This window comes from Pseudoliparis swirei, chromosome 9 (assembly GCF_029220125.1).
Source record: "Pseudoliparis swirei isolate HS2019 ecotype Mariana Trench chromosome 9, NWPU_hadal_v1, whole genome shotgun sequence".
Lineage (NCBI taxonomy): Eukaryota > Metazoa > Chordata > Actinopteri > Perciformes > Liparidae > Pseudoliparis > Pseudoliparis swirei.
Window position 1 is genome coordinate 24,115,222 of NC_079396.1, and position 23,404 is coordinate 24,138,625.

Here is a 23,404-nt window from a genome sequence, read left to right on the forward strand (position 1 = left end):
GCTTGGTCCAAACAAAGTGGGTGCAGAGAGGCAATGGCACTTTTTTAAAAAGTCGTACTCAATGGCAGTGTTCTCGGCATGGTGCACCCTGACATGCACTTGGCTGAGGGTAGGAGGTTGGGGGTTTGGTGGGGGGTGTCACTGCATCAAATTGTTTTGGAAGTTCACAGCTTCTCCAACTGGAGGTCTGAAGTGCAGTAAAAAAAAACAGCCTGCGGGGAGGAGTAATGTACAGTGAAATCAGCTTTTGCCTCTGGGGAGCAATTTTGTGCATTTCCAATAAATGTCAACAACAAAAAAGTGTCAAGGAGGCGGGACTATAGCTCAAATGATAACCACTGTACACGTCTGTGTGTCATAAGAAGGCGGATGTCCGGAGGGTCTTGTCTTGGCTTTTCTCAGCTGTCTAAGAAGATAACAAAAACATAATTACAGATGATACCAGAATCACAATTTCTCTTTGATTCCTTGACTCTCAAAAAAACAACTGACACCATTCTTTAAGGGTTCACAGTTGACTTAAACAAGGCTGTTACTGAAACACAGGACATGTACAAATGAAGCTGGAATAGGAATATCAACCAAAAAAGATTCATTTTCAGTATTATTATATGTTATTTATTTCAATTATAAGGAAATAATATACAGTATATTAACATCTGACACCTTTTCCCATTCAGATCCTCCTGGTGTCGGCCACTTTCTACAGAGCTGTGCTTTGAGTGTCAACATCCCTTTGCACCGTCTTTACTGCGTGCTGTAAATTCCCTCTCCGTGTCCGTGGTGCAGAGGCTGTAGGGGGTGAGCTGTGTAGCCACGGCCGAGTGGGTTTGCATTTGCAGCTCTGCGTGCATTCGTGATCAGGGACAACGGTCCAAGCGCTTCCACGTGCCCCACATTGAATGCACGAGCTACTTTTTATCCTGCAACCTAGACGGATTTATTTCTCGTTGAAATCGACATCAAGCCAAATTATATTAGCAAATACCCCACGTGAGACTAGTTTATGACGCGATGCACGGCATTGATATCACAGCACGTTATAAATGTGTTTAATGTTCAACGAAGAAGTAAAAAGCCGAGCCGCATGCTGCTGTATGACATGCCGTTTAACTGCAGCCTGCGAAGTCTTTACGAGACACAGGTGGGGGAGTCACTCTCGACCACATTACATTTAGCTCCTAATCCCCCCCCCCCCTCCCCCCCAGCCCTGCAGAGCCACCACATTGCCCACGACTTTTGCTCGTTCCCTTTTCAAGACTTCCTCTCTTCCCGCCACCTGAGAACCTGCGTGAAGCACGTCGACGGAGGACATATTTAAATACGCAGGTAGAAAGAATGTCAGCGGAAGCTGCAACGCTTGTTGTCCATCGACCACATGGGACGGTACTGGCAAAACGCAAGAAGAATAATCTGACTGTGTGTGTGTGTGTGTGTGTGTGTGTTGCCGGGATTTTTGCATAACTCCTATACCTGATTCTGCAACGCTATGATCTATCAATTCGGCTCACCACACACACACACACACACACACACACACTGAAGCTGTCTGGCCTAACAAAGGTGACCACAAACACTACGAGGCTCTACCCACCTGTTTAAACAAAAGCAGAAGATCAGGACAATGTGTCACACAATGGACAGATAACATGCTTCATTAGGGGGGGGGGGGGGGGCGAGTGAAGACAATGATGTCACCGTCACTGGCATCGGTTTCAATGAAAACCCCGAAGAATATTAAAGCCATCGTCAGAAGAACCGAGGCGAACGGTGACTTCACTCTCCTCGGAGAACAAATAATAAACGCGGTGTGTCTCGAACGTTCGACTTTAATTCAAAATGAGTGTGAAACGGACAAAGTGCCCATTAGGCTACATCATTACGAGGCAGGGTTGCGAGTCAGTGGGCCTTTGGCGATTAGTAGTGGCATAAGTCACCATTCAAACACGCATGAATGGGAGATTACAACGGTGCGGGGTGCAATTACCTCACCCCAGACCGGTGGGTGTCAGATGACATTATCTGGCAGGCCTGAGAGACGTTACTGGACCGAGGCTTTCTTGGCCCCAGAAGAGCGAGCGGAGGTCAACTACTGTGGGAGGAACAGGTCATTCGGTCCCTGACTGCGACATGAGGACATCTCTCTGGAGTCCAGTGGGGCCTCGGACGTGTTCAAAGGACACGAAACGTTCAGGGAGTCGTTCCAGTCCGACCGCGGATCCCCGGAGAGGATTTTATTTCCATGCCGTTACTGTTGAAAGTGTATAACTCCGATCGTGTGTTGAAATGGCATGCGGGAAGCCGGTATTCGGACTGCATGGTATATTGGCGACGCGTCACCGCCGGTGGCCGCGGGCAATGTTTTTATGTGACCTCGTATGACGACATCCGTGGAATAAAGTAAAATGAGGGTTTTTTTCCTTTTTTTGAATGCCGTGTTTAGCCTTTACTATTCTGAGGGCCAGGTTGGTTTGGGTTTTAGGCTCCGCAGCAGGGCAGGGCTTGCACAGAAGAGTGACAGCAGCTCTTCCTGGGGGGGGGGAGATTAGCCAGCTCCAGGACACTGAGCTCATGTGTGCAGGTTATGAATGAGTATATGAGCGGGTGCGATGGCCAGTTGAACTTGTGCCAACTTTTAAAAATGGAGCGGGAAAAAATCTGTACAGCTGTTGCTGAATCTGTATGTATGAATATATGTCAGAGACTTGGAGTTGTTTTATACTTCCTGTTAATCCAGAGGTGTCAAACTCATTTTCGCCGTGGGCCACATCAGCATCATGGCTGCCACTTAAAGGGCCGCTACTGAAACACTGTATAAACTACTCCTGAACATATTGTTAAATAACTCTCTTTGCATTTGATTATTGTTTATTTGAATGTAGAACTAGTGTACATCAGAACATTTCTCTAATATTATAACATAAATCCATTTAATTTGAAACCTTCAAAATAAAAGCACAGGATATTTTTCTTAAATTTCTTGAAGAAAAGGTGATCACATGTCTTTCAAGCCATCAGGGGCCACATAAAATGATGTGGAGGGCTGGATTCGACCCGCAGGCCTTGTGTTTGACACCTGTGGGTTAATCCATACGCTTATCACAAGTTACAACAGTACAAAAAGGAGATTCAAGATTCAAGATTCATGTTTTTATTTGCCATTTCTGCCGAGACCAACATTCCAGACGCATTGGACATTTAGTGCAGGGCTCTCTGAGTCAACAGTTTAGAAATAACACGATAATAAGAAAGAAAAAATACAAAAGAAAACACAGAAGATGGTGATAATATGTACAAGAACTAGAAATATGCTGGTATGTACAGTTTTGAATACAGTTTTAAATTACAGATAGTAATAATATGTCACATATTGCACATGATACGTGTAATGAGTTAGTGTTGGGTTATTAAGAAAAAAAGAAAAATAAAGTGGGTGATTCTTGTGAATTAGACGAGAAATAAACATGTTATTCAATTCGGGCTTAGACGTTCATCATCTCGGGGGTCTTCATAGTGTGTGACTGGTGCAGCTGGGCATGGCATTTGATTCTAATGAACAGAGAAAACTAATAATAGGCCCACTGGCTCATCTGTCACTGATTAGTCAAGGGAGACCCCCGAAACAAAGTGATCAATGGCCCGGTGCCCCCAATACCTCGTGTGCCTGATCGGTCAATTCCCCAGGCAGCTTTTTGTCTGTATTTATTCTCACTGGTGATCCTGGAGATCAAACTGAGAACTGGATGAGGAAATCACAAAATCAAGTTTAGGACAGAACACTGTGCCGTGAGCCGTGCAGGATATTACATTCCAGTAATTACAGCTAATAAAATGTGCACACACATCATGTGATGTCTGGCTTCCCCTGGCTTCTCCTGCAGTAAACTTCATATAATATAATATATATTATACTAATATGGCTCTTGATTGGAAGCTCTGCAGCTGTAAATATGTTCAGGTTAAACAACAATAATTGTGATTTACAAATGTACATGAAAGGGACAATTCTGTGATTGTAATGCCGACGTAACATCCTAAAATGATTATGTCACCAGAGAGGCTCCATTAATTCTTCTGATCATGCTATTTCTTCTGCACGCGTATCAACTTTTTTGGGGATCGTGAAGATCACAATGACGACACGACATGTTTCCACTGAAGTCCCTCCATGTTAAGTCATTTATCGTATTTCGGGTGATTGTTGCAGTCAAAAAAAAAAGTTGGAAATAATTATATGGAGGTTTGTCCCGCCCCCTCCCCCCCTCCCCCCTCCCGAGTGGGAGTCAAGGCATAAACTTTAGGCACAAGTTTCCTTTAGGAGCACAGAAGAGCTGCAAGGTCAGAGACGCAAGGTAGGCAACGGGATTATTATGGATAAAAACAATCGATATTAATGCACGATTTGATATATTGAGCATTTCCACTGGAAAACACGTGCACAAGGAGAATAATATTTAGATGTGTGATCAATACGGTGCTATATGTTTTGGCGTTTGATATTGACTTAAGAGGCACTTTCTTGTGGATCAACGGTTCCTGGTTATATATATATATTTATATATTTATCCGACAGATTTAACACGCACTTTAATTGTCCGACACGCTTTTATTTCGAATGCCTTGCGACTGTTGAACGGCTTCTGTGACACGATGAGAAACAGATGGTTTGATCACCTCAAATGGTGCTGCAGAGGATTCTAGCGCGAGCGCGTGCATGTCAAACACGTATTTAAAATTAAAATAAAATAAAAAAAGTTGTTATTGATTATCCTTCACGAGAATATTTCGGGGCTACAGCGTGATGTCCTCTCGTTGTTGAATGACTCCGTAAAAACAGTGTGTACACGTGCGTGTGCGCGCGCGATTGTTACAGTGAGCAAAAAAAAAAAAGAGGATAAAGGTCATTTTTTGTGGGCTGTACCGTCTTTGTGGGACATTACCTGAGCTGATAGCTGAACAAACAACCCCACAAACTACTTCTCACTCACACAGCAGCCCCACCGAGGTGTTTAGAAAAGGATGACTTTCATTCTTTTGACTTTTAAATATCTTAAATGTCCCCTTTCAGTGTCTATGCATGTTGTAGATGTAGACAAACACAGCTCCACTCAGTGGAGTTCCAGTGGCAGTGGGCCATGTGCCGGTTAAAGACCGCAAGATCTGGTGAAATGATTCGATACCTGCAGAACACAAAGGCATCATTGATACTCCAACACCGAGCTGCGGTGCACTTGGTGTTGTTAGGGGGGGAAGAGAAGCTATCCAGATGTTGGATCCCTCAGTATCGGTGCAGTGTGTCAGGTGAATGAAAAGAACCACCATGTTCCCACATGTCTTATATTCTGAAAAGATCAGGAGTTGTAAGTCGTGTATTTGCATCTGAAGCTCAGTGCTTCAAAGAGTGCGAATGTGTATAGGCCGCTTCAGTTGGATAAAAAAACAGTAAACACCTCTTATCCTTTCTTTTTATTTCTGTTGCTGTTCCTCTTTTGGTGGGAATCTATTCCAAGGACACGCAGTTTGGGGGAATGAGCTCGGCAGAAGTTTTTCACGCAAGAACGATTTAGAGTTAATCCTTAATTTTCAAACAGACCTTTTTCTCTTTTTTTTATAGCAGTAAATGTCACATATAAGCCTCTTTCGACTGGCACAAAAAAAGCAAGCAGCGAGGAACAACACGTGAAATGAAATAGAAAACACCGGGTTCTCAATATTCTCCCTGATTTTGATGTTGCCTCACTTTCTCAAATGTGTGCTGCCGCTCCGTCCCTGTGCACAAAAAGCTCCAGAGGACTCATATTATCCATTAATTTCTATACTTCACAGGACTTTATTAAATTACAATATTTCTTACGATAGTTCTCTAGTCGTGTTATCCTCGCTAAAGCTCCTCAGCTATGATAGGCAGGAATGAACAATGGACTCAATTGACTCCAGAGTCCCAACGTCCCAACCATATTCCTGGGAAGCAAAACATTTTAAGAGAATACACTAAACATTATGCTGCAAATAGATAACTCAGATAAGCATTCCTGTAGCACATTGTTTTTGTACATGGCAAACTATAACATTGTCACGGAAGGGAAGTTTTGTCGTTTCAGCCTCATTTTCCTTTTGGAGGAGGGGGATGGGGGGGGGGGGGTCACATATTTCCCTCAGTCAGTCTTACCTTTGGCCAAATTTCCTCGTGCAATCAAATATAAACCACAGCTTTTCATCCACTGCTGTGGTGCCAAAAGAGTGGGCATGGAAACAAATAGTTAACATTTAGCAGGAGTCCAAATGAAAGCAGACGGATTATTTAGTTTAAAAAATGTGTTTTTGATAGCGACTTTGAAAAAAGCACATCAATAATAAGATTGTTATGAAGGAGAATGCCAGACAACGTTTGTACTGTAAATATATTAACCACTGTTTACTTTCACAGGCTAAAAGACACCAAATTCCTTCTCATCCGGAATAGAATCTAGCCTAAAGAGACGCCTACTTTTCTTTCTTTAAAAAGAAAACGACTACTTTTTTAAGGCAAAATGAACTTTCAGTGGGCAAAATTGTTTTTAAGTTGTCTGATTCTGAGCTGGGACACCTGCCGAAGCCAGAAAGACTGCACAGGTGTGGACTGTCCCAGTCTGCAGAGCTGCATCGAAACGGTGTTGGAGAAGGCCGCCTGCTGTCCCACCTGCACTCAAAGGGGCTGCACCTGCGAGGGCTACCAGTACTATGACTGCGTCCAAGCGGGCTTTCGGAAAGGGAAAGTCCCAGAGGGGCAAGCTTACTTTGTGGATTTTGGAAGCACCGAATGCACCTGTCCTCTGGGCGGCGGCAAGATAAGCTGTCATTTCATCCCGTGCCCTGAAATTTCCCCCAACTGCGTTGATATTCTGCAGCCTGAAGACGGATGTCCGCAATGCGGGAAAATTGGCTGTACCCAAGGAAACAGGAAGTACGACGCGGGACACTCCTTTCAAAAGGACCGCTGTCAGGTTTGCCACTGTCCAAATGACGGTGGGCGGTTAATGTGTTCACCTATCCCCGGCTGTGACCTCCGTAGTTCTAACAACCCCGCGTGGGTTGCGACCACTGAGTACAACAGCCCTTTGAGAGACGTTAGCAGTCGTCGCAACGGCCAAGAAACGAGACCCGGGGAACCGTTTTCCAAGCTGGCACTGGGAAACACTTTACCGCTGTATAAGCAGGACCCGCCCGGCTTTGGCACGGGACATTATGACTCCGCACTGGAGGGGCCGATGTCTTCCACTGTCAAAAATCTGGCCCCGCCACTGGAATCTACTGCAACGCCACCAACCTACCCAGAGGCAAGCTCCCTCGATGACAGGAGACAAGAGCTCAGGGAGACGCAAAGGAGTTCCGATCCGGAGACGAGCAGTGAGGCCGAGGTCACGCAGACCGCGGATCCGACGACGACGGCGGCGGGGGATCAGAGCGAAGCGTCGGCGCTGACGACGACCACGCAACAGGAACTCGGGGAAAGGACTGTTAGACCCGAAAGCGGCGGAAACAGAGCGGCACAGGACGCTTTAAGAGACGCGGCAGCACGAGCCGCCGATGCAAACGAGGGGAACGGGCCCTCCGGACATCATGAACACAGTGCGGGCAGTCGCAGCGGGAGCCATGGCGGCTCCCATTACGGCAGCCATAAAGAAGAAGAAAGGGTGTCAGCGGAGCACAGGCAGACCTTAAACCCCACCATACAGTTCAGTCCCACCAGCAGAGCTCCAGTCAGGATGAGGGAGGACAGAGAGCAGCCTCAAAGACAACCCCAAACCCTCCACCACTACCACTCCCAAGACGCGCTGGGAGAAACCAAAGGTACGTTATTGCACGACGCTATATTTTATATGGTTTTAACCCTCCTGTCGCCTTAGGGTCATTTTGACCCGAATCAATGTTTCACCCTCCTGTTACCTTTATATTTACTGACATATTTTACCCTTTGGGTTCAATTTGACGCCAGCAATTAAAACCTCCAGAAAATTATTTGAATTAATATTGTTTTCCAAGTTTAAGTGTGAGGCACTTTATGTTTGTTTGTTGACTACCGAAAGAACACCGACATTAAACATTGAATGGGGTCAAATTGACCCGAAGGCGACACGAGGGTGTAATATTGATTCGGGTCAAATTGACCCTAAGGCAACACAAGGGTTAAAAGAACAGTGAGTATTATTTATGGGTATCCGGTGGCAGAAATGGAATGTAATGTGAATATTTTTTATCAGCGTATAATCACTTGAAAATAAGATGAGTTGTGTTTTTGTTTCTTTCGAGTGAGTTGATATCTAGACACGCGGAGCAGGTCCTCCTCCCCGAGCCAGCCGCCATGTTAGCACAGTAGGACGGACAAACCAAACACTGGCTCCAGATCGGGCCGTTCACGTTTTTACGAGTTTGCGTCGGCCTCCGTATTTGTCTTACGGGCTTGGCACACAGGAGAAGTTTCAGTTGGTTGCAACCTCATCCACCACATATAGGCTAAGTATCGTTTATGATTCAAATCAACTTAGCAGTGGCGGGCTTACGAAAGCTCTTGCACTCCCCGAGGTGAGGGTTTAGTGACGCTACAAAGCACAGAGAGCCGGAGTAAATGAATAACATCGACCAACTGAATGCTTCTTCCACCGCGGAGGAAAGCACATTGCTAACGGCAGAAGAGTGGCGGACTAAGCAAGCTGGCAAGCGAACAGCTGGCTAGTTAGCGTGCTAATTACCTTCGCATTGAAAATGCCGGAAGGTTATGTTTTGATCGCCGTGTATTTATTTATTTATTTATTTGTATGCGTGTTATTCGCAAAACTCAAAAAGTATTGAACCGAATCGCATGAAATTTGGTGGGATGATTGTTTATTATCCGGGGACCAGTTGATTAGATTTTGGGATCGATCGGGTCAAAGGTCAAGGTCAAGGTCATGGAAAGGTCAACATCTTTTTTTTTACCATAGCACGATACATTTTTGTCCAATTGGCATGCAACTAATGCCAAAATGTTCATAATTCAATGCCCAATCTTGTGATATGCGAAGGTATGCGCTCTACCGAGTGCCCGTTCTAGTTCCACCGTGTCTTCATGCTACAATGGTTACAGGTGCAGGTCCAACACGCTACCTAGCTTAGCCTAGCCAACTAGCCAGTCTCCAGAGTCCGCTCTCTTCCTGGCGAGCTGCAGCAACACTTTACATCCCAACCGACGTGGAACAACTAACAGTAATCTCCATTTTCTTTTTCACTCGTCAAACGATCACTAAAAACAGTTTGATGTCCGTTCCACTCCTGTTTGAGCTCTAGGGTGGTCTAGGACTCCCACTTCTCTTCTTGAATAAAGGGGAGAAAGGAAATCTGAAACGCGACATGTTTTGATTCGTTCAACGCCGACATCTAGATGCATCCCGGCGTGAGGATTTACAGCCTCGTAACAACGAGGTTAGGCCGTTACTATTTCAGAAGACATCTTCCCTTTCTTTCTCTCGCATCCTGTCCTTTGAAGAGGAATTCATAATCACTATCTTCAAGCTGGCTGAGGTCCAGGAAAAACAATTGTTCATGTTTTTTCCCCGCATAGCATTTATCTACCTTACTCGGAAGAGAAAAGAACAACACTAAGTACATGCTCACTTTCACGCATTCAACTTGAGAGGATATTATATTTCTCTAGAGGTTTGTAAGAAGCAAATAATACTAAGCCCATGTGCTATATTTACATTAGTGTGCTTCTAATGTATCTGACAAATCCTTTAACCCTTGTGTTGCCTTAGGGTCATTTTGACCCAAATCAATATTACACCCTCCCCCCGCCTTAGGATTAATTTGACCCCATTCAATGTTTAATGTCGGTGTTCTTTCGGTAGTCAACAAACAAACATAAAGTGCCTCACACTTAAACTTGGAAAACAATATTAATTCTAATAATTTCCTGGAGGTTTTAATTGCTGGCGTCAAATTGAACCCAAAGGGTAAAATATGTTAGTAAATATAAAGGTAACAGGAGGGTGAAACATTGAATCGGGTCAAAATGACCCAAAGGCGGGGGGAGGGTGTAATATTGATTCGGGTCAAAATGACCCTAAGGCAACACAAGGGTTAAGAGCTGAAATTGCTCACTTTGCTCTGGCGAGAGCTCCATCCTGTATCCTTCATTCTCAAACGGATCCGGACCCTTTTGGGACAACCTTCTGCAGGCACCTGGAGGGTAAGGAGGCGATGAAGTGGTTACTTAGGATGAGTTACACTGCACTGTATAGTAGAAAACATGTTTGATACCAACGTGTGAAGTTACACTACCGTTCAAAAGTTTGGGATCACTTAGAAATGACTTTATTTTTCAAAGAAAAGCACTGTTTTTTCAATAAAGATAACATTAAATTAATCAGAAATACACTCTCTACATTGTTAATGTGGTAAATGACTATTCTAGGTGGAAACGTCTGGTTTCTAATGAAATATCTCCATCGGTGTATAGAGGCCCATTTCCATCAACTATCACTCCAGTGTTCTAATGGTACATTGTGTTTGCTAATCGCCTTAGAAGACTAATATCTGATTAGAAAACCCCAGTGCAATTATGTTAGCACAGCTGAAAACAGTTATGCTGGTGATATAAGCTATACAACTGGCCTTCCTTTGAGCTTGAAGTTTGAAGAACAAAATTAATATTTCAAATATTAATCATTATTTCTAACCTTGTCAATGTCTTGACTATATTTTATATTCATTTGATAAATAAAAGTGTGATTTTTCATGGAAGACACGAAATTGTCTGGGTGATCCCAAACTTTTGAACGGTAGTGTACATGTATACAATAGATCTAAAGAGTGTATTACTATGGGTGTTTTGTCCAGCGAACCAAAATCTGGAGGTGTGTCGTTAACCCTTCTTTACAACACTGTGATTTCTGTTGGGACCTGTCGGGACGTTTCTTTCCTTTCAGCACCGGGCCTCCGTAGGTATGCCTCGTATATGCTGAATGCATGGGGTGAGGTGTGTCTGTGTGAACTCCAGAGGTGCCTGTCAAGTTCGTTTACCACAGCGCGACGTTGGAGAACACACGGTTACAAACTGGCCGTTTGTTGCAGTTTGCCGTGACTCAAGGTCAAGTCTGGGGTCAAATGTGAAGCTGCGTGTGAGCCGATAGAGAAACTCATTCATTCATTCGGGGACACGTTTGACAGATTTTTACACGACATCCATAACAGCTATTCCCTTGGGAATTATCGCTTTCTCAGAGTAGAGTTTAGAGCTGAGAGTCAAAGTGTGGGATGTTGTGTTGTTCGACCCGGGATAAGGAGTTTGAACTTGTCGGGCTACTCGGGTTTGTCGGATGGAATGACACGGTGCCGGTTCACTGGGGGAAGGTCATTGGACAATTGGAGATTTCCAGAGCGGCGACGTGTTAAAACAGAGACGGGAAAAACACAGCCCGATAATAGCCCCGACTAATTCCCGTTATCATCGTCATTATCAGAACATGCCAAAGTAATTTAGGAGAGGAACAGAGAAAGCATTAATAACAAGAATGCAACCTCTTTTTTTCTGTGAACATAAATGGTCCGCCTTTGTCGTGGCCCCAGTATCTACCTCTCGCTCTTTTCAAAGGGGGGGGGGGGGTCAGGCTCTCTGATGCTGGACCTGGTATAGGGTTTCTTTTGGGGGTTGTACCTGTGAGCGGCATAATGCCCGTGTGATGAATGAGACCACTGTTGTGGCTTGATTGCCAGACACTCCTCACCGCTCCCTCAAGAGCCGGTGTGATTACCCCGTCTCTCTCGCGAGGCTGCTGCTGGTTTCCCAATCTTTTCCCAGGAATCATCTTATCTGAAGCACACCTCCACACATACTCCCCCCCCCGGTGACGTGCCCACTCTATCGTGTACCATAACATTAAACTAAACCAGGAAGTGGATAAATTGGTGAAACTGAAGCATATAAATCTTCAGCCTTGAGTGCTGGTTTTCATTGGCAGTGTGGGACTAGAGCTGTAATTTTCTTTATAGGGTTAAAAGGAGGGTGGACTCCAGAGTTCATTCCGGATAAACCACTACCGTGTAGATCAGTTTGAAGAAGATAGCGAGCTCCGGTTAATCTGGCATGACCTTTCAGGTCATTTTGCCGCATCTCCCATTCACAAAACGCCAAATCCACATGTCACCCTTGTAAATAAAAAAAAACATCTGCGCCAGATGCAGAAAACCACATGTAAAAAAAAGACCAAATGTATAAGTAGAGAGCGATTGGGGGATGAATTAGCACAATACCAGAGCTGTCATTAACACACAGGCAAAGTGCAGCTGTGTACAGATGTTTTTTAAATCTCACAATGAAGTCACTTCTGTTTTCTCCTCCATCTAACATTCATACCGTTGCTTTTTGGTTGATAATATCATTTCCAATGCAGGAAACAGTTACTTATAAATTGGGCTTGTGAAACCAACCAGTTGTAAATTATATTATTCCTCTGTGTTATTTTCATCCATCAGCTCCCAAAATCAGGATTTGGACGGATTTCCTTCAGGCAAGAAATAAGTAGATTTCCTGTGTTCTGGTTTGTGAACACGCCTTTTAAAATATATAAGGCGCAACGAGGCAAAGGGAGGCCGATTCAAATTACAGGATTACTGCGGGGGGATATTTGTCCAGAGGCGTGCAGCGGAATACACTTAACCAATTTAACATGCAAAAAAAGAATCGACGCTGATGTTGCCGTGCAGGAACTTTTTAAAAAACACCACGGGGTGCGTGGGTGCGTGCCCGGATGAGTCCAAGACATGTGTGGCATCCTAAGGAAATGCTACAAATCACAGTAATTCAATGCACCGTTAGTGATAAGTCCTCCTGGCAGTGTGTGTGTGTGTGTGTGTGTGTGTGTGTTTGTGTTTCATCCAGGGTGTTACGTCCCGTGACTTAGACAGCCCTCTTTCAGGAAGAGGGTGGAGCTATCTCTTTCATGTCTGGTACGCCTGGAGCAACGCCACCTGAGAGAGATCAGCTAATCAGTGGGCGGGACATATGTACACCCAGAGTAAGTGGTTCTCGCTCTCTCGACCTCTGATTTCTTTGGTATGGTGCCGAAGTGTAGGCCACCATTTGTTTCTCTGCGGGTGAAGCTGGGTCGGGGTTCTCTGCCGTTTTTGTTGTGTCCATTTTCTCCTGTTTTGTGGTCAGACAGAGAGGTCAGGATTGTTATTTCTTTCTCCCATGGTAGGTCAGTGGGATGTTTTGTTTTCTAGTTAGCATGGGGGTTTTGTTTGTTGTTTTGGCCTAGGAGACCCTGACGCCTTTTTCCTTTTGCTTCTGTACCCTTTGTTAAGCCCTAACTCTGTCAAATAAATACCCCTTATTGGCTTATGTATTTAACTTTATTGTTTGCCTCCTTTGTCTTCCCTCGTAGCTGTATCCCTTCTTTGTATGTTGCGGCCGGTGCACCCTTAGACAACCAAGAGGCCGTAACACAGGGTTTCTTACCACAAGGAGGTGTAATTGGATCGGAGGATACTGGATGAAACCTTCAAAGGCGTCGACTGACCTTAAGAGCGATTACGACTACAAAGAGACGGATCGCACACAAACGTTGGCTCTCACTCTCGGGGAGCTTAAGGCCTAAACTGTCAATAATTGAAACCTGAATTGGCCTTTTTTTTTTTTCCAGAGATGAAGTCATGATGGTAGCCCCCCCCCTCCCTGTTAGGTCATATCCAGCTGTTCTTCGACAGTGATTATGTGTTTCAAAAGACACGATATCTCCGCAAGCGCTCGCGTCGAAGGTGAGGAGGATATCGGGGAACTCCCACCGGGACTGCAGACGCACACACACACACACACACACACACAAATGCTTTAAAGCTTTCGGCATCAATCATCTGGCGTGTTCAACCACGTGGGTTCGCATGTCAGGGACCTGTTCTTCACGTGGTGGGTCGTGTGCTCTTCAGGCCCACCTGTATTATGCATCGCCGCCAAGGCCACAAAAGAAGGAAAAAGACTCACACGAGCGCTGATTAGTGGCCACGCGTTGCTTTTACGACACCTCCAGACATGTCCAGATTTGCCCCTTTTTTTAGGGGTTGTTATTCCGGCTTCATATTTTCAAAGAATGTGATGTCAGGGTTCTGGATTCAGACGAGAGCGAAGCATCTGGTGTTGATGCGAGTCAAAATGTGGAAATGTATAATGACAGAGAGATGCTCTTCAGCGTGTGTTTCAGATGCTCGTTGTGCCGAGCACGATAAATCAACGTAGCGAGTTATTGAGCTGCCGAGTGGAACATGTTGCGATAAAGTCTTAATTAGAAGGTCCGTCAAAGAGACGGGAAGAGACCCGGCGAGACTTCGGTTCTGAAAAGTGAAAACAATGAGAAGGTGGCTTGAACTCCTCTCATTGTAAAAAAAAAAAAAGGAGGCGGATTGTCTATGAGAAGCTTGATGTTTAATTATGGTCCCATTTAGAGAATAGACCATAACTCGGGGGATGCTTTAGGGCGGGGCTACAAGGTGATTGACAGGTCTGTACCACGGTGTTGTCCAGTCTGGGAGTTGTCCTCTTTTTTGTGGGGGTCTCACAACTTTAAATCTTTCACAATATGTTTTTTTAGTTCGTTCCAAATTCTTTGTTATTCATTTCTTTAGCTCCACCCTCTCGCGTCACTTCTGATTGCAAAAAGTCAAGACGCAGACGGACGAAAAACAAAGATGTCAAACTCAAGGCTTCAAAACCACAATCCACAAAAAACAGGGTGACGTCACAGTGATTATGTTCTCGTTTCCCTCCAAAGTCTTTTCATCCACGAACTCCACAAACTGTATTTTATACATCCCACATTCTGAATGGACACATGGAGGCAAATCTGAGCCACGTTCATGACGGGGGAACTGATTCCACCTGGAGAAAATGAATAGGAGGCGAAAGGAGGAGAATGAGTAATTAACGCTCTCTGTCTTTTAATATACATTCACTCGGGTTCAAAGGGACTTGTTTTAACTGCACGGCTGTGGCACGGATACCGTAGTTATGTTTCAAAGAGTCGCTGTGCCTTTCAAGGTTTACAATTCCTCCCGTCTAAACCTTTAAATTACGCGCACTCGCTCGACTCTTGAGTAATTGCCTCGGTCTTGTTTACGCATAGGTGAATCCAAGAGAGTTATTTCAACACAAATAAAGTGGACGCGGAAGGTGAAATGTTAGGATGACCTCAGGCACTCGCAATTTTCAGGAATTAATTGCAATAAGAGGACTTGGCTGTCCTCTGAGTGACCCCCCCTCCTTCCAGACCATGCTGAGACCAATTACAGCTTCGGTCCACAACTGTCGTCCAGACTGAAATATTTCCCAGCAAGTAATATGATGGATGACATGTCTTCATGGTCCCCGTAGGATGAACCCTATACTGACTTGTGTGATTCCATGACCTTAACTAAACATATTGGATTCTGTGATGTGTCTCGAAAACATACAGGATGCATTGACGTCCAATCGGTCGACAGGTTTATGTTCTCCACAGGATGACACGTGATCGCATTACCCAGACTTCCCCCCGGCTTTGGTGTACGACCGAATACCTGCTGAGACTAAATGGCATTCCCATTAGCCCGAGCGGTTCTCTGTTACTGTTTTCACATTTTATCAACAGCATACATGATAAAGAATAACCATGAATCCAGTGGGGTGGAAGTGGCATCACATAAAACATCAAATCCATTCATTTAAGAGGGTTTAAGTCTACTTCTAAATGGATTTTGAAAGTTAAAAGGAACCGTGTGACGTGTCTTTCAGCAGAAATTTAATACAATATCCATTATATTCTTTTCGATCACGTGAAAATAAGAACTGCTGTGTTTTTCTGTCCCGTGTGGTGTGATTGTTAAGACATGCATGTCCACGGTAGCGCAGGAGCCACAAATCAAAGCTGGAATGCGCTGCCCTGTTCTTGAAGGGACGCGCATACATTTCTCCTGTAACCTGGATAATGTGTTTCTTTTAGCTCTCGTCTGTTCCCCAGATGCAGTTTGACGTGAAGTGCTAATGTGTCACTCTTTCACTCTTTTGCTCCAGCTCTACTTCAGCCAGGTTGTAAAAAGAAAAAGAAAAAAGAGGAACATTTGACTTTCAACATGGATTTATAGAGTTTTGGGTTCCACACTTTCCCCCTGCCAATGTAAGCGAGAGCCGAGTCGGGGAGTCTGAAAAGAAAAACACACATTGTGCGCGCTGTTCTCAACCGAAACCAGCTCCAAGTCTATGTCTGAAGCAAGAGTGTTGCACCAAAGATGAAATACAGTCACACATTTTACAGCATCTCAATGATGTGAATCCACGATGGGAAATGTTAAACCCTCCTCTTCCAGCTGAACTCACATTGTTACCATTATTTTTGTGCCATTCCTCTGAAACACATGGCCGCACTAAGTGGGATAAAGCTGTTTGCGTTTCATTTTAGTTCCTGCCAAGGAGCTGTTGAAGACCTGCTGCGAGACAGGGGAGAAGTGGGCTTCGGCGAATGGTCACTGCAACGACATGGAGCCACCCACAAGAGATAGGCACTCCATCTGCTGGTAAGGACATTAATAAAAATGTCCATTCAGATCATTTCTTCTTCATTCTTATAATTAAATAGAACACATCGTAAATCATCTTAAATAGTCCTCTGTGGAAAGACTTTTTAAAGTAAAGTGACATATTTAAAACGTGCAATACAATGTTTTCTTTTATTATTATTATTATCACAAGATGAGTCACATTTAATTACATTTTTCTTCGGTTCTCGGAGCTTTGACTGGTAAATTATTCAGATTCTGATTTTAAATGCACATACATTTAAAAACGCGGTTCAGTCATCTCTGTAGCAGCTAACCGAGTCGTTGTTTCTGCCGTGGCTGCAAGTTGCAGTCCAAACACTCAGGCGGTCCTTTCTCCTTTTTGTGCTTTTTTTTCTGCCAGGACTGGCCAACAACAGTGCTGCCGCGGTTCCCTCAGAGAAGGCCGGTGTTTGGCTGGAATGAACGCAGCCAGAGCTGGAACTATGTGTCGAGAGGATGCCAGCGACAAATGTGGGATTGATTCCTACAAGGCAAGCATCAGTGATCAGATACGCCCGCGGACGGAAAACACAGTTCACTGGGTTCACTGTCAAACATAATGACATTGTCATTTTAAATTGAAGCCCAATAGAGCTTGAATTAGCGATTGGTGAATGCATTCGTCGCTGGAGAATTGAAAACACATGTAGATGGTAGTCAGACAGTGAGAGTCTCTCTGTTTGAGCAACTTTTTTTCTAGTTACCTTCCCTGAGCATTGCTGCTGTTGCGCCAATTCCCTGTTATTCGATTACCTTATTTAATTTAGGTAAGATGATTTCGGTCCAATTACAATTGAAGATTCCCACAGTCCCGAAGCTTCACTAGCTTCAAAGCAGACCTCAGCATTTGGAAATGTCAGATGTCAATAGTTTGGCCTTTCTGAAATTGTGGAAACGTGGACTGATAATTTAATCAGGTCGAACAGCAGCTGCAGTAGACACAACGCTATTATGGCGGACAATGTGCATGAAGTTACACTGACTAGGCCTATATAGCTTTATTGTGGTCGCCCAGACTCCCAGAGCCACTTATTTACCATGTGATCTGTTTGTTGAAGGGTACTTACTCACCTGCTCGAAGGCCCTCATCGACTCTATTCTGCAGTGCAGCTGTTAAATATTGGTTTCCGTCGCCTTTTTGTGGGACCCCTGTAGATTAGGTAATATCAGGCCATCTACAACCTCCTACATCACAGCGGCCATTACCAACATTGTATGCCCCCCCATGCACTTTTATGGGGAAATCTTGCAGAGAGCTACAGGAAAACAGAGCGAGAGACTGTGAGCGAAAAGGGAGTCACTCCAAAGTCTTGCTTGTAACCATCAAAGTTCATTTTAACAGGATTAGGAGTCTGAAACCACACCGGCTGCTCCGTGAGGCCATTTAGACACGGTGAGCTAAATGCTAACGTTAGCATGCTAACAGGCCCACAATGCGAATGCTAACATGCCGATTTAAGCGACGCTGAGCACGTTAACTGTCTGAGTTCAGCGTGTTAGCACACTACCCTTTGCTAATATAGTGATGTGTTTGTCGGCCAACCCTCGGCTGCTCCGTAAGCCATTCATACACGGTGAGCTAAATGCTAACGTTAGCATGCTAACAGGCCGCACAAACAACAATGAACTAGTGGAGGCGGCAAGGTGCTCCGTGTTGCCAGATTGGAGATGGTGAAGTATCGTACCAAAGGCTCAAAATGGTCGTATTTGGAGGATAATTATCGTGTATCTGGCAACCCTGAGATCGGTCGACCAATGACTGTTCTCTCTACCGTCAGAGCTCGCGCAAGAAGGTGGAACGTAAGGGAGATACCATTTCCAAAACTTGTAAGTGTAAGGGTTATAGGTACTGGAACCCAAAAGCACGACAAACACCGGAATGCAGGAGGAAGCAGTTTACTGTGTGTTTCAGGCAGGGTCAAAACCAGGTAGTCAGTCCAACAGGGCAACAAATCCAAAAAGGGGCAGGCAAAATCTTGAGTCGGGTAAACAGGCAAACAGGGTCGTAACAGGCAGGTCAAGAAGAAACTCTAGTAACGCTGGAAGGTTTGGCGGTGACACACAAGACAATCTAGCAGAGGACAAGTGGAAGTGAGGCAGCTAAATAGTGAGGGACTAATGAGGTGATGGGCTGCAGGTGAGAAGGGCGTGAGGACCAGGTGAAGGGAATGAGGGACTAATGAGGGGATGGGCTGCAGGTGAGAAGGAGAGAGACCAGGTGAGAGAATGAGGGACAGGTGAGAAGGGCGTGAGGACCAGGTGAAGGGAATGAGGGACAATCAGGTGAGGATGACAGGATCTGGAATGACAGGAGAGTTAATGAAACATGTAAGCAGGATGAATTTAACTAGGAAGGTGGGGAATTCGTGACAGTAAGGGCGTAATAACTAGTTTGTGAAAGACCCAGAGAAACACAAATATCCGACGAAGCAAAATCCCAGACGATTTTGGAATCCCTGCCAGACACATTGTTTAGGTCTCAAAAAGAGGACACGTCCGGGGAAAAGAGGACGTCTGGTCAGCCTATCTATATATTTGCAAACGGTAGGCTATACGTGATGCACGAGCACGTGTGAAAAAGAGTGACCGTGTGACCCCGCAGGAGTGCTGCGACTGCTGCTCTCTGGGGCTGCAGTTCCTCCGCGAGGGGCATCGCTGTGAAGCCCACCGGCACCTGGGCGTCCACTGCAGACACGTCTTCCTCACATGCTGCGGGACGACGGAGGAGGAGGAGGAGGAGGAGGAGGAGGAGGAGGGCGCCAATCGAGACGGCGGCTGGCACTCCGTCAGAGAGAGGCCCGCTCTCGACTCCACTCCGCTACCAAAGAAAAGTACAGTCCTCAGCACAAACACACACACACACACACACACACACACACACACACACACACACCAGAATGTGAATGCATTGCACGCTCCGTGCCAAGGGGGGGGGATGTTGTTGAGTGAGGGGAATGCGATACACGCCGGTGCACGGCCAGGAAAAAAAGCACCGATTTTAATGGAGACAATCCATTTTTTGTTGAAAGGAAGCTTTGTAGTGGGACCCTGCAGAAAAAGGGTTGCGCCTCATTGGCCTCCCTGAACAAAGTGTAGTAGCCCGGTTCACCCCCGGTGCTTTAATCCTCAGATCTAATGCCTGCCTGCCTGGCGTTGCTTTTAAACCCCTCAGTCAGCCACCATGTTGGTGTTAGTCGTGTTAGTGCTGATTTGGTTTGGCGACTTCGAGGTGGAGCAACTCTTCCTCCGTGTGGTGATCTGCCGTGTGGCCGCGGGTGCTTCTCATTAGGATGTTTTCTTTTGTGGTTCTTTTTCCACCTCACGACAAACATTTTGGGATTGGAAGCAGCTGGCCGATGGAACATGACAAATACAGCAAGACATCCACCGTTCTGGGTTGTTAATCAGAACATCGTGCGTCGCATTGTTACTTGTTTCGTGCACATTGCCGTCGCTGCATGTTTACTTTTTTGGAAGCCCGTCCAAAGGAGGGCGTCGCAAACTCATTTGAGATATGAGTAATGCGGTAATGTGGCTGTGTGTCGATGCTGTGTGTTTGCAAAATACAAGAAAATAAATCACCTCATTGTTGTTGCCATCGTGTTCTTTTTACTGCGTTATTACACATGAAAGGTGTTATAAAGTTATAAAACTATGTTAAACCGAATTATGCATTGATTCATATCGTAAAGTTTCATTGCCTCTCCATCTTCTCTCTCCGTCTCTCCCCCCCTCTCTCTCCCTCTCCATCTCCCTGTCTCTCTCTCTCTCTCTCTTCCTTGTCTCTCTTCCTCTCTCTCCCCTCTCTCTCTCCATCTCTCTGCCTCTTCCTTTCTCTCACTCCCTCTCCCTGTCTCTCTCTTCATCTCCCTGTCTCTCCCTCTCTCTCTCTTTCTCTCTCCATCTCCCTGTATCTCTCTCCTCCCTTCTCTCTCTCTCTCCTCTCTCCTTTCTCTCTCCTCTTTCCCTCTCCTTGTCTCCTCTCTCTCTCCCCCCCTTCTCTCTCTCTCCATCTCTCTGTCTCTCCCTTTCTCTCCATCCTTCTCTCTCCGTCTCTGCCTCTCTCTCCCGCCCTCCTCTCTCTTTCCCTCTCCATCTCCCTGTATATCTCTCCCTCTCTCCATCCCTCTCTCTCTCCCTCCCTCTCTCTCCCTCCCTATCTCTCTCTCCATCTCTCTGTTTCTCCCTTTCTCTCCCTCTTTCTTGCTCCCTCTCCTTGTCTCTCTTTCCCTCTCCATCTCCTTGTCGCTCTCTTCCTCTCTCTCCCCATTCTCTCTCTCCATCTCTCTGTCTCTCCCTTTCTCTCCATCCTTCTCTCTCCGTCTCTGCCTCTCTCTCCCGCCCTCCTCTCTCTTTCCCTCTCCATCTCCCTGTATATCTCTCCCTCTCTCCATCCCTCTCTCTCTCCCTCCCTATCTCTCTCTCCATCTCTCTGTTTCTCCCTTTCTCTCCCTCTTTCTTGCTCCCTCTCCTTGTCTCTCTCTCTCTCTGTCTCTCCCTCTCTCTCCCTCCCCCTCTCTCTTTCCCTCTCCATCTCCTTGTCGCTCTCTTCCTCTCTCTCCCCATTCTCTCTCTCTCCATCTCTCTGTCTCTCCCTTTCTCTCCATCCTTCTCTCTCCGTCTCCCTGTCTCTCCCTCTCTCTCCCGCCCTCCTCTCTTTCTCTCTCCATCTCCCTGTATCTCTCTCTCTCCCCCCCTTCTCTCTCTCTCTTCTCTCCCTCTTTCTTGCTCCCTCTCATTGTCTCTCTTTCTATGTCTCTCCCTCCCCCTCTCTTTCCCTCTCCATCTCCCTGTATCTCTCCCTCTCTCTCCCCCTTCCCTCTCTCCCTCCCTCCCTATCTCTCTCTCTCCCCCTCTCTCTTTCCCTCTCCATCTCCTTGTCGCTCTCTTCCTCTCTCTCTCTCCATCTCTCTGTCTCTCCCTTTCTCTCCATCCTTCTCTCTCCGTCTCCCTGTCTCTCCCTCTCTCTCCCGCCCTCCTCTCTCTTTCCCTCTCCATCTCCCTGTATCTCTCTCCCTCTCTCTCTTCCTCTCTCCCTCTCTCTCTCTCTGTGTGCCGTAGTATCCGACAGCCCGTACCCGAAAGAGGCCTTCTCCATGGGTGAGGAGCGTGAGGGGGAGAATGAGGCGGTGGACGTGGACGAGTGCCGTGTGTACGAGGGCTCGCTCTGCCACCACCGCTGCGTCAACGTGCCGGGCTCCTACCGGTGCGAGTGCCTCCCCGGATACGCGCTGCAAGAGGACGCGTTCACCTGCGCGCGAGGTAAAGCGGACTCTCCGATCCGTTGGCTTCCTCCCGACGTGGTTTACGGCCCCGCGTTCCCGCCGGGAAGCCCCATTTGTCGTGATTTGTCTGCCGCATTCTCAGTGTATTATTTTCCCGGGTCTCTCTCTTGAGTTCCTTCCTGTCTGCCAGCCCTGATACTGCCTAATAGTAGTTTGTTTTAATCGCTCACTAACATCCCTTTCCTGGACCGATCACATCTCTGCCGTTGTCGACGAAAATAAGCTTTTTATCAGCTAAAAGGGGGTGTGGGAGGAAAAAAAAGCGTGTGTAGTATACGCTTTTAAGACGTGTTCTCAGGTAATGCTGTCTGCTGTGGACCAGACTTTAATCAACACACCAAGGCAAGCCTGTCTCAACAGGACGTAATGCCACAGCTCTCAGCAAATTACAGCGAGGGATGAGGCTCACTAATAAAAAAAGAAGAATGTTTTCCTGTTCCTCACCTTCTCTGATGTCACGTCTCTCGTCTGTAGCCGCCGGGCCGCAGACGACCGAGGTGTCGATTCGCGGTTCTTCGATTTGCAGGCGTAAATGACGGGATTAATTTGTGTTTTTTTCTTATTTTTTACTCTCCGGCAGAGACGGTGGACGAGGAGAACAGACTGAGGGAGGACGACAGCGCGGCGGCGGAGCCCACCTCGCCGCCCCCGCCTCCCACCCAGCCCGCCGTCGTCCCACCCGACCCCTGCGAAGGTTAGAGGCGGCCCGCGACCGGCACTTCTTCCGCCTTACGAGCATTTCGAATTATGTTTTTCTCTTCAGCATCGGGGCGTTCATTCTGACCACTTCTCCCTGTCATAGAGCTGTGCGGACCAAAAGTTAGGAAATACAACCTGCAACACAGTATATGATGTTTGTGTCTCCCACCCGGCTCTCTCGCTCTCCCCTGTGTGGACAGAATATCCCGCTGACCCTCACCACGCTGTCTTGTTTTCAGGAAACGGCCCGTGTGACCAACACTGCACCTCGGTGGGCGGAAGGCCGCGATGCTCCTGCTCCCCAGGATTCTCTCTGTCGGCGGCTGACGGACGCTCCTGTGCGGGTAAAGGAACGCGCATTTTAAACCGGAACGATGATTATCGCGCACACACACACACACACACACACACACACACACACACACACACACACACACACACACACACACACACACACACATGGCCTGTGGAAATTCCAGTGCAATCATAGAAGTGAAGAAGAAGAAATTAAGTAGTTCGCTCACAGTTTCTTGGCACACCTGTCTGCCTCTAATTCGTCTTTTCCTCTAATCATCGCCTCCAGATGTGCTGAGGAGATATCGATCTCCTTTCACTCTCAGAGAAAAACCCACTGTGATGCAGACCAACATATATATATATATATATATATGGTACACCGCCTCCTTGGTAGAAGGATAGATAGATAGCTGGGTAGGTAGGTAGATGGATATATATATATATATATATATATATATATATTGCACAGAGGGTTGGGATGATACCTCAGGAACAAGATGATATATATATCCATCTACCTTCCTACCCAGCTATCTATCTAT

General features: G+C 46.2%; 1 protein-coding gene across 2 annotated transcripts in view; it reads left to right on the forward strand.

Annotated features, from left to right (window-relative positions):
- Positions 1-4,321: 4,321 nt before the first annotated feature.
- Positions 4,322-23,404, forward strand: part of LOC130199042 (fibulin-2-like) — a 34,450-nt gene continuing 15,367 nt past the window's right edge. Inside the window, exons 1-8 of one of the 2 annotated variants that reach the window (XM_056422224.1) lie at positions 4,322-4,352; positions 6,428-7,830; positions 16,443-16,557; positions 16,943-17,072; positions 19,184-19,412; positions 21,643-21,843; positions 22,447-22,560; positions 22,805-22,909. In XM_056422224.1, the coding sequence (XP_056278199.1) occupies positions 6,531-7,830; positions 16,443-16,557; positions 16,943-17,072; positions 19,184-19,412; positions 21,643-21,843; positions 22,447-22,560; positions 22,805-22,909 (2,194 nt within the window). In that variant the 5' untranslated portion in view covers positions 4,322-4,352; positions 6,428-6,530. The remainder of the gene's footprint in view (positions 4,353-6,427; positions 7,831-16,442; positions 16,558-16,942; positions 17,073-19,183; positions 19,413-21,642; positions 21,844-22,446; positions 22,561-22,804; positions 22,910-23,404) is intronic. The other variant, XM_056422223.1, reaches the window with a different exon arrangement.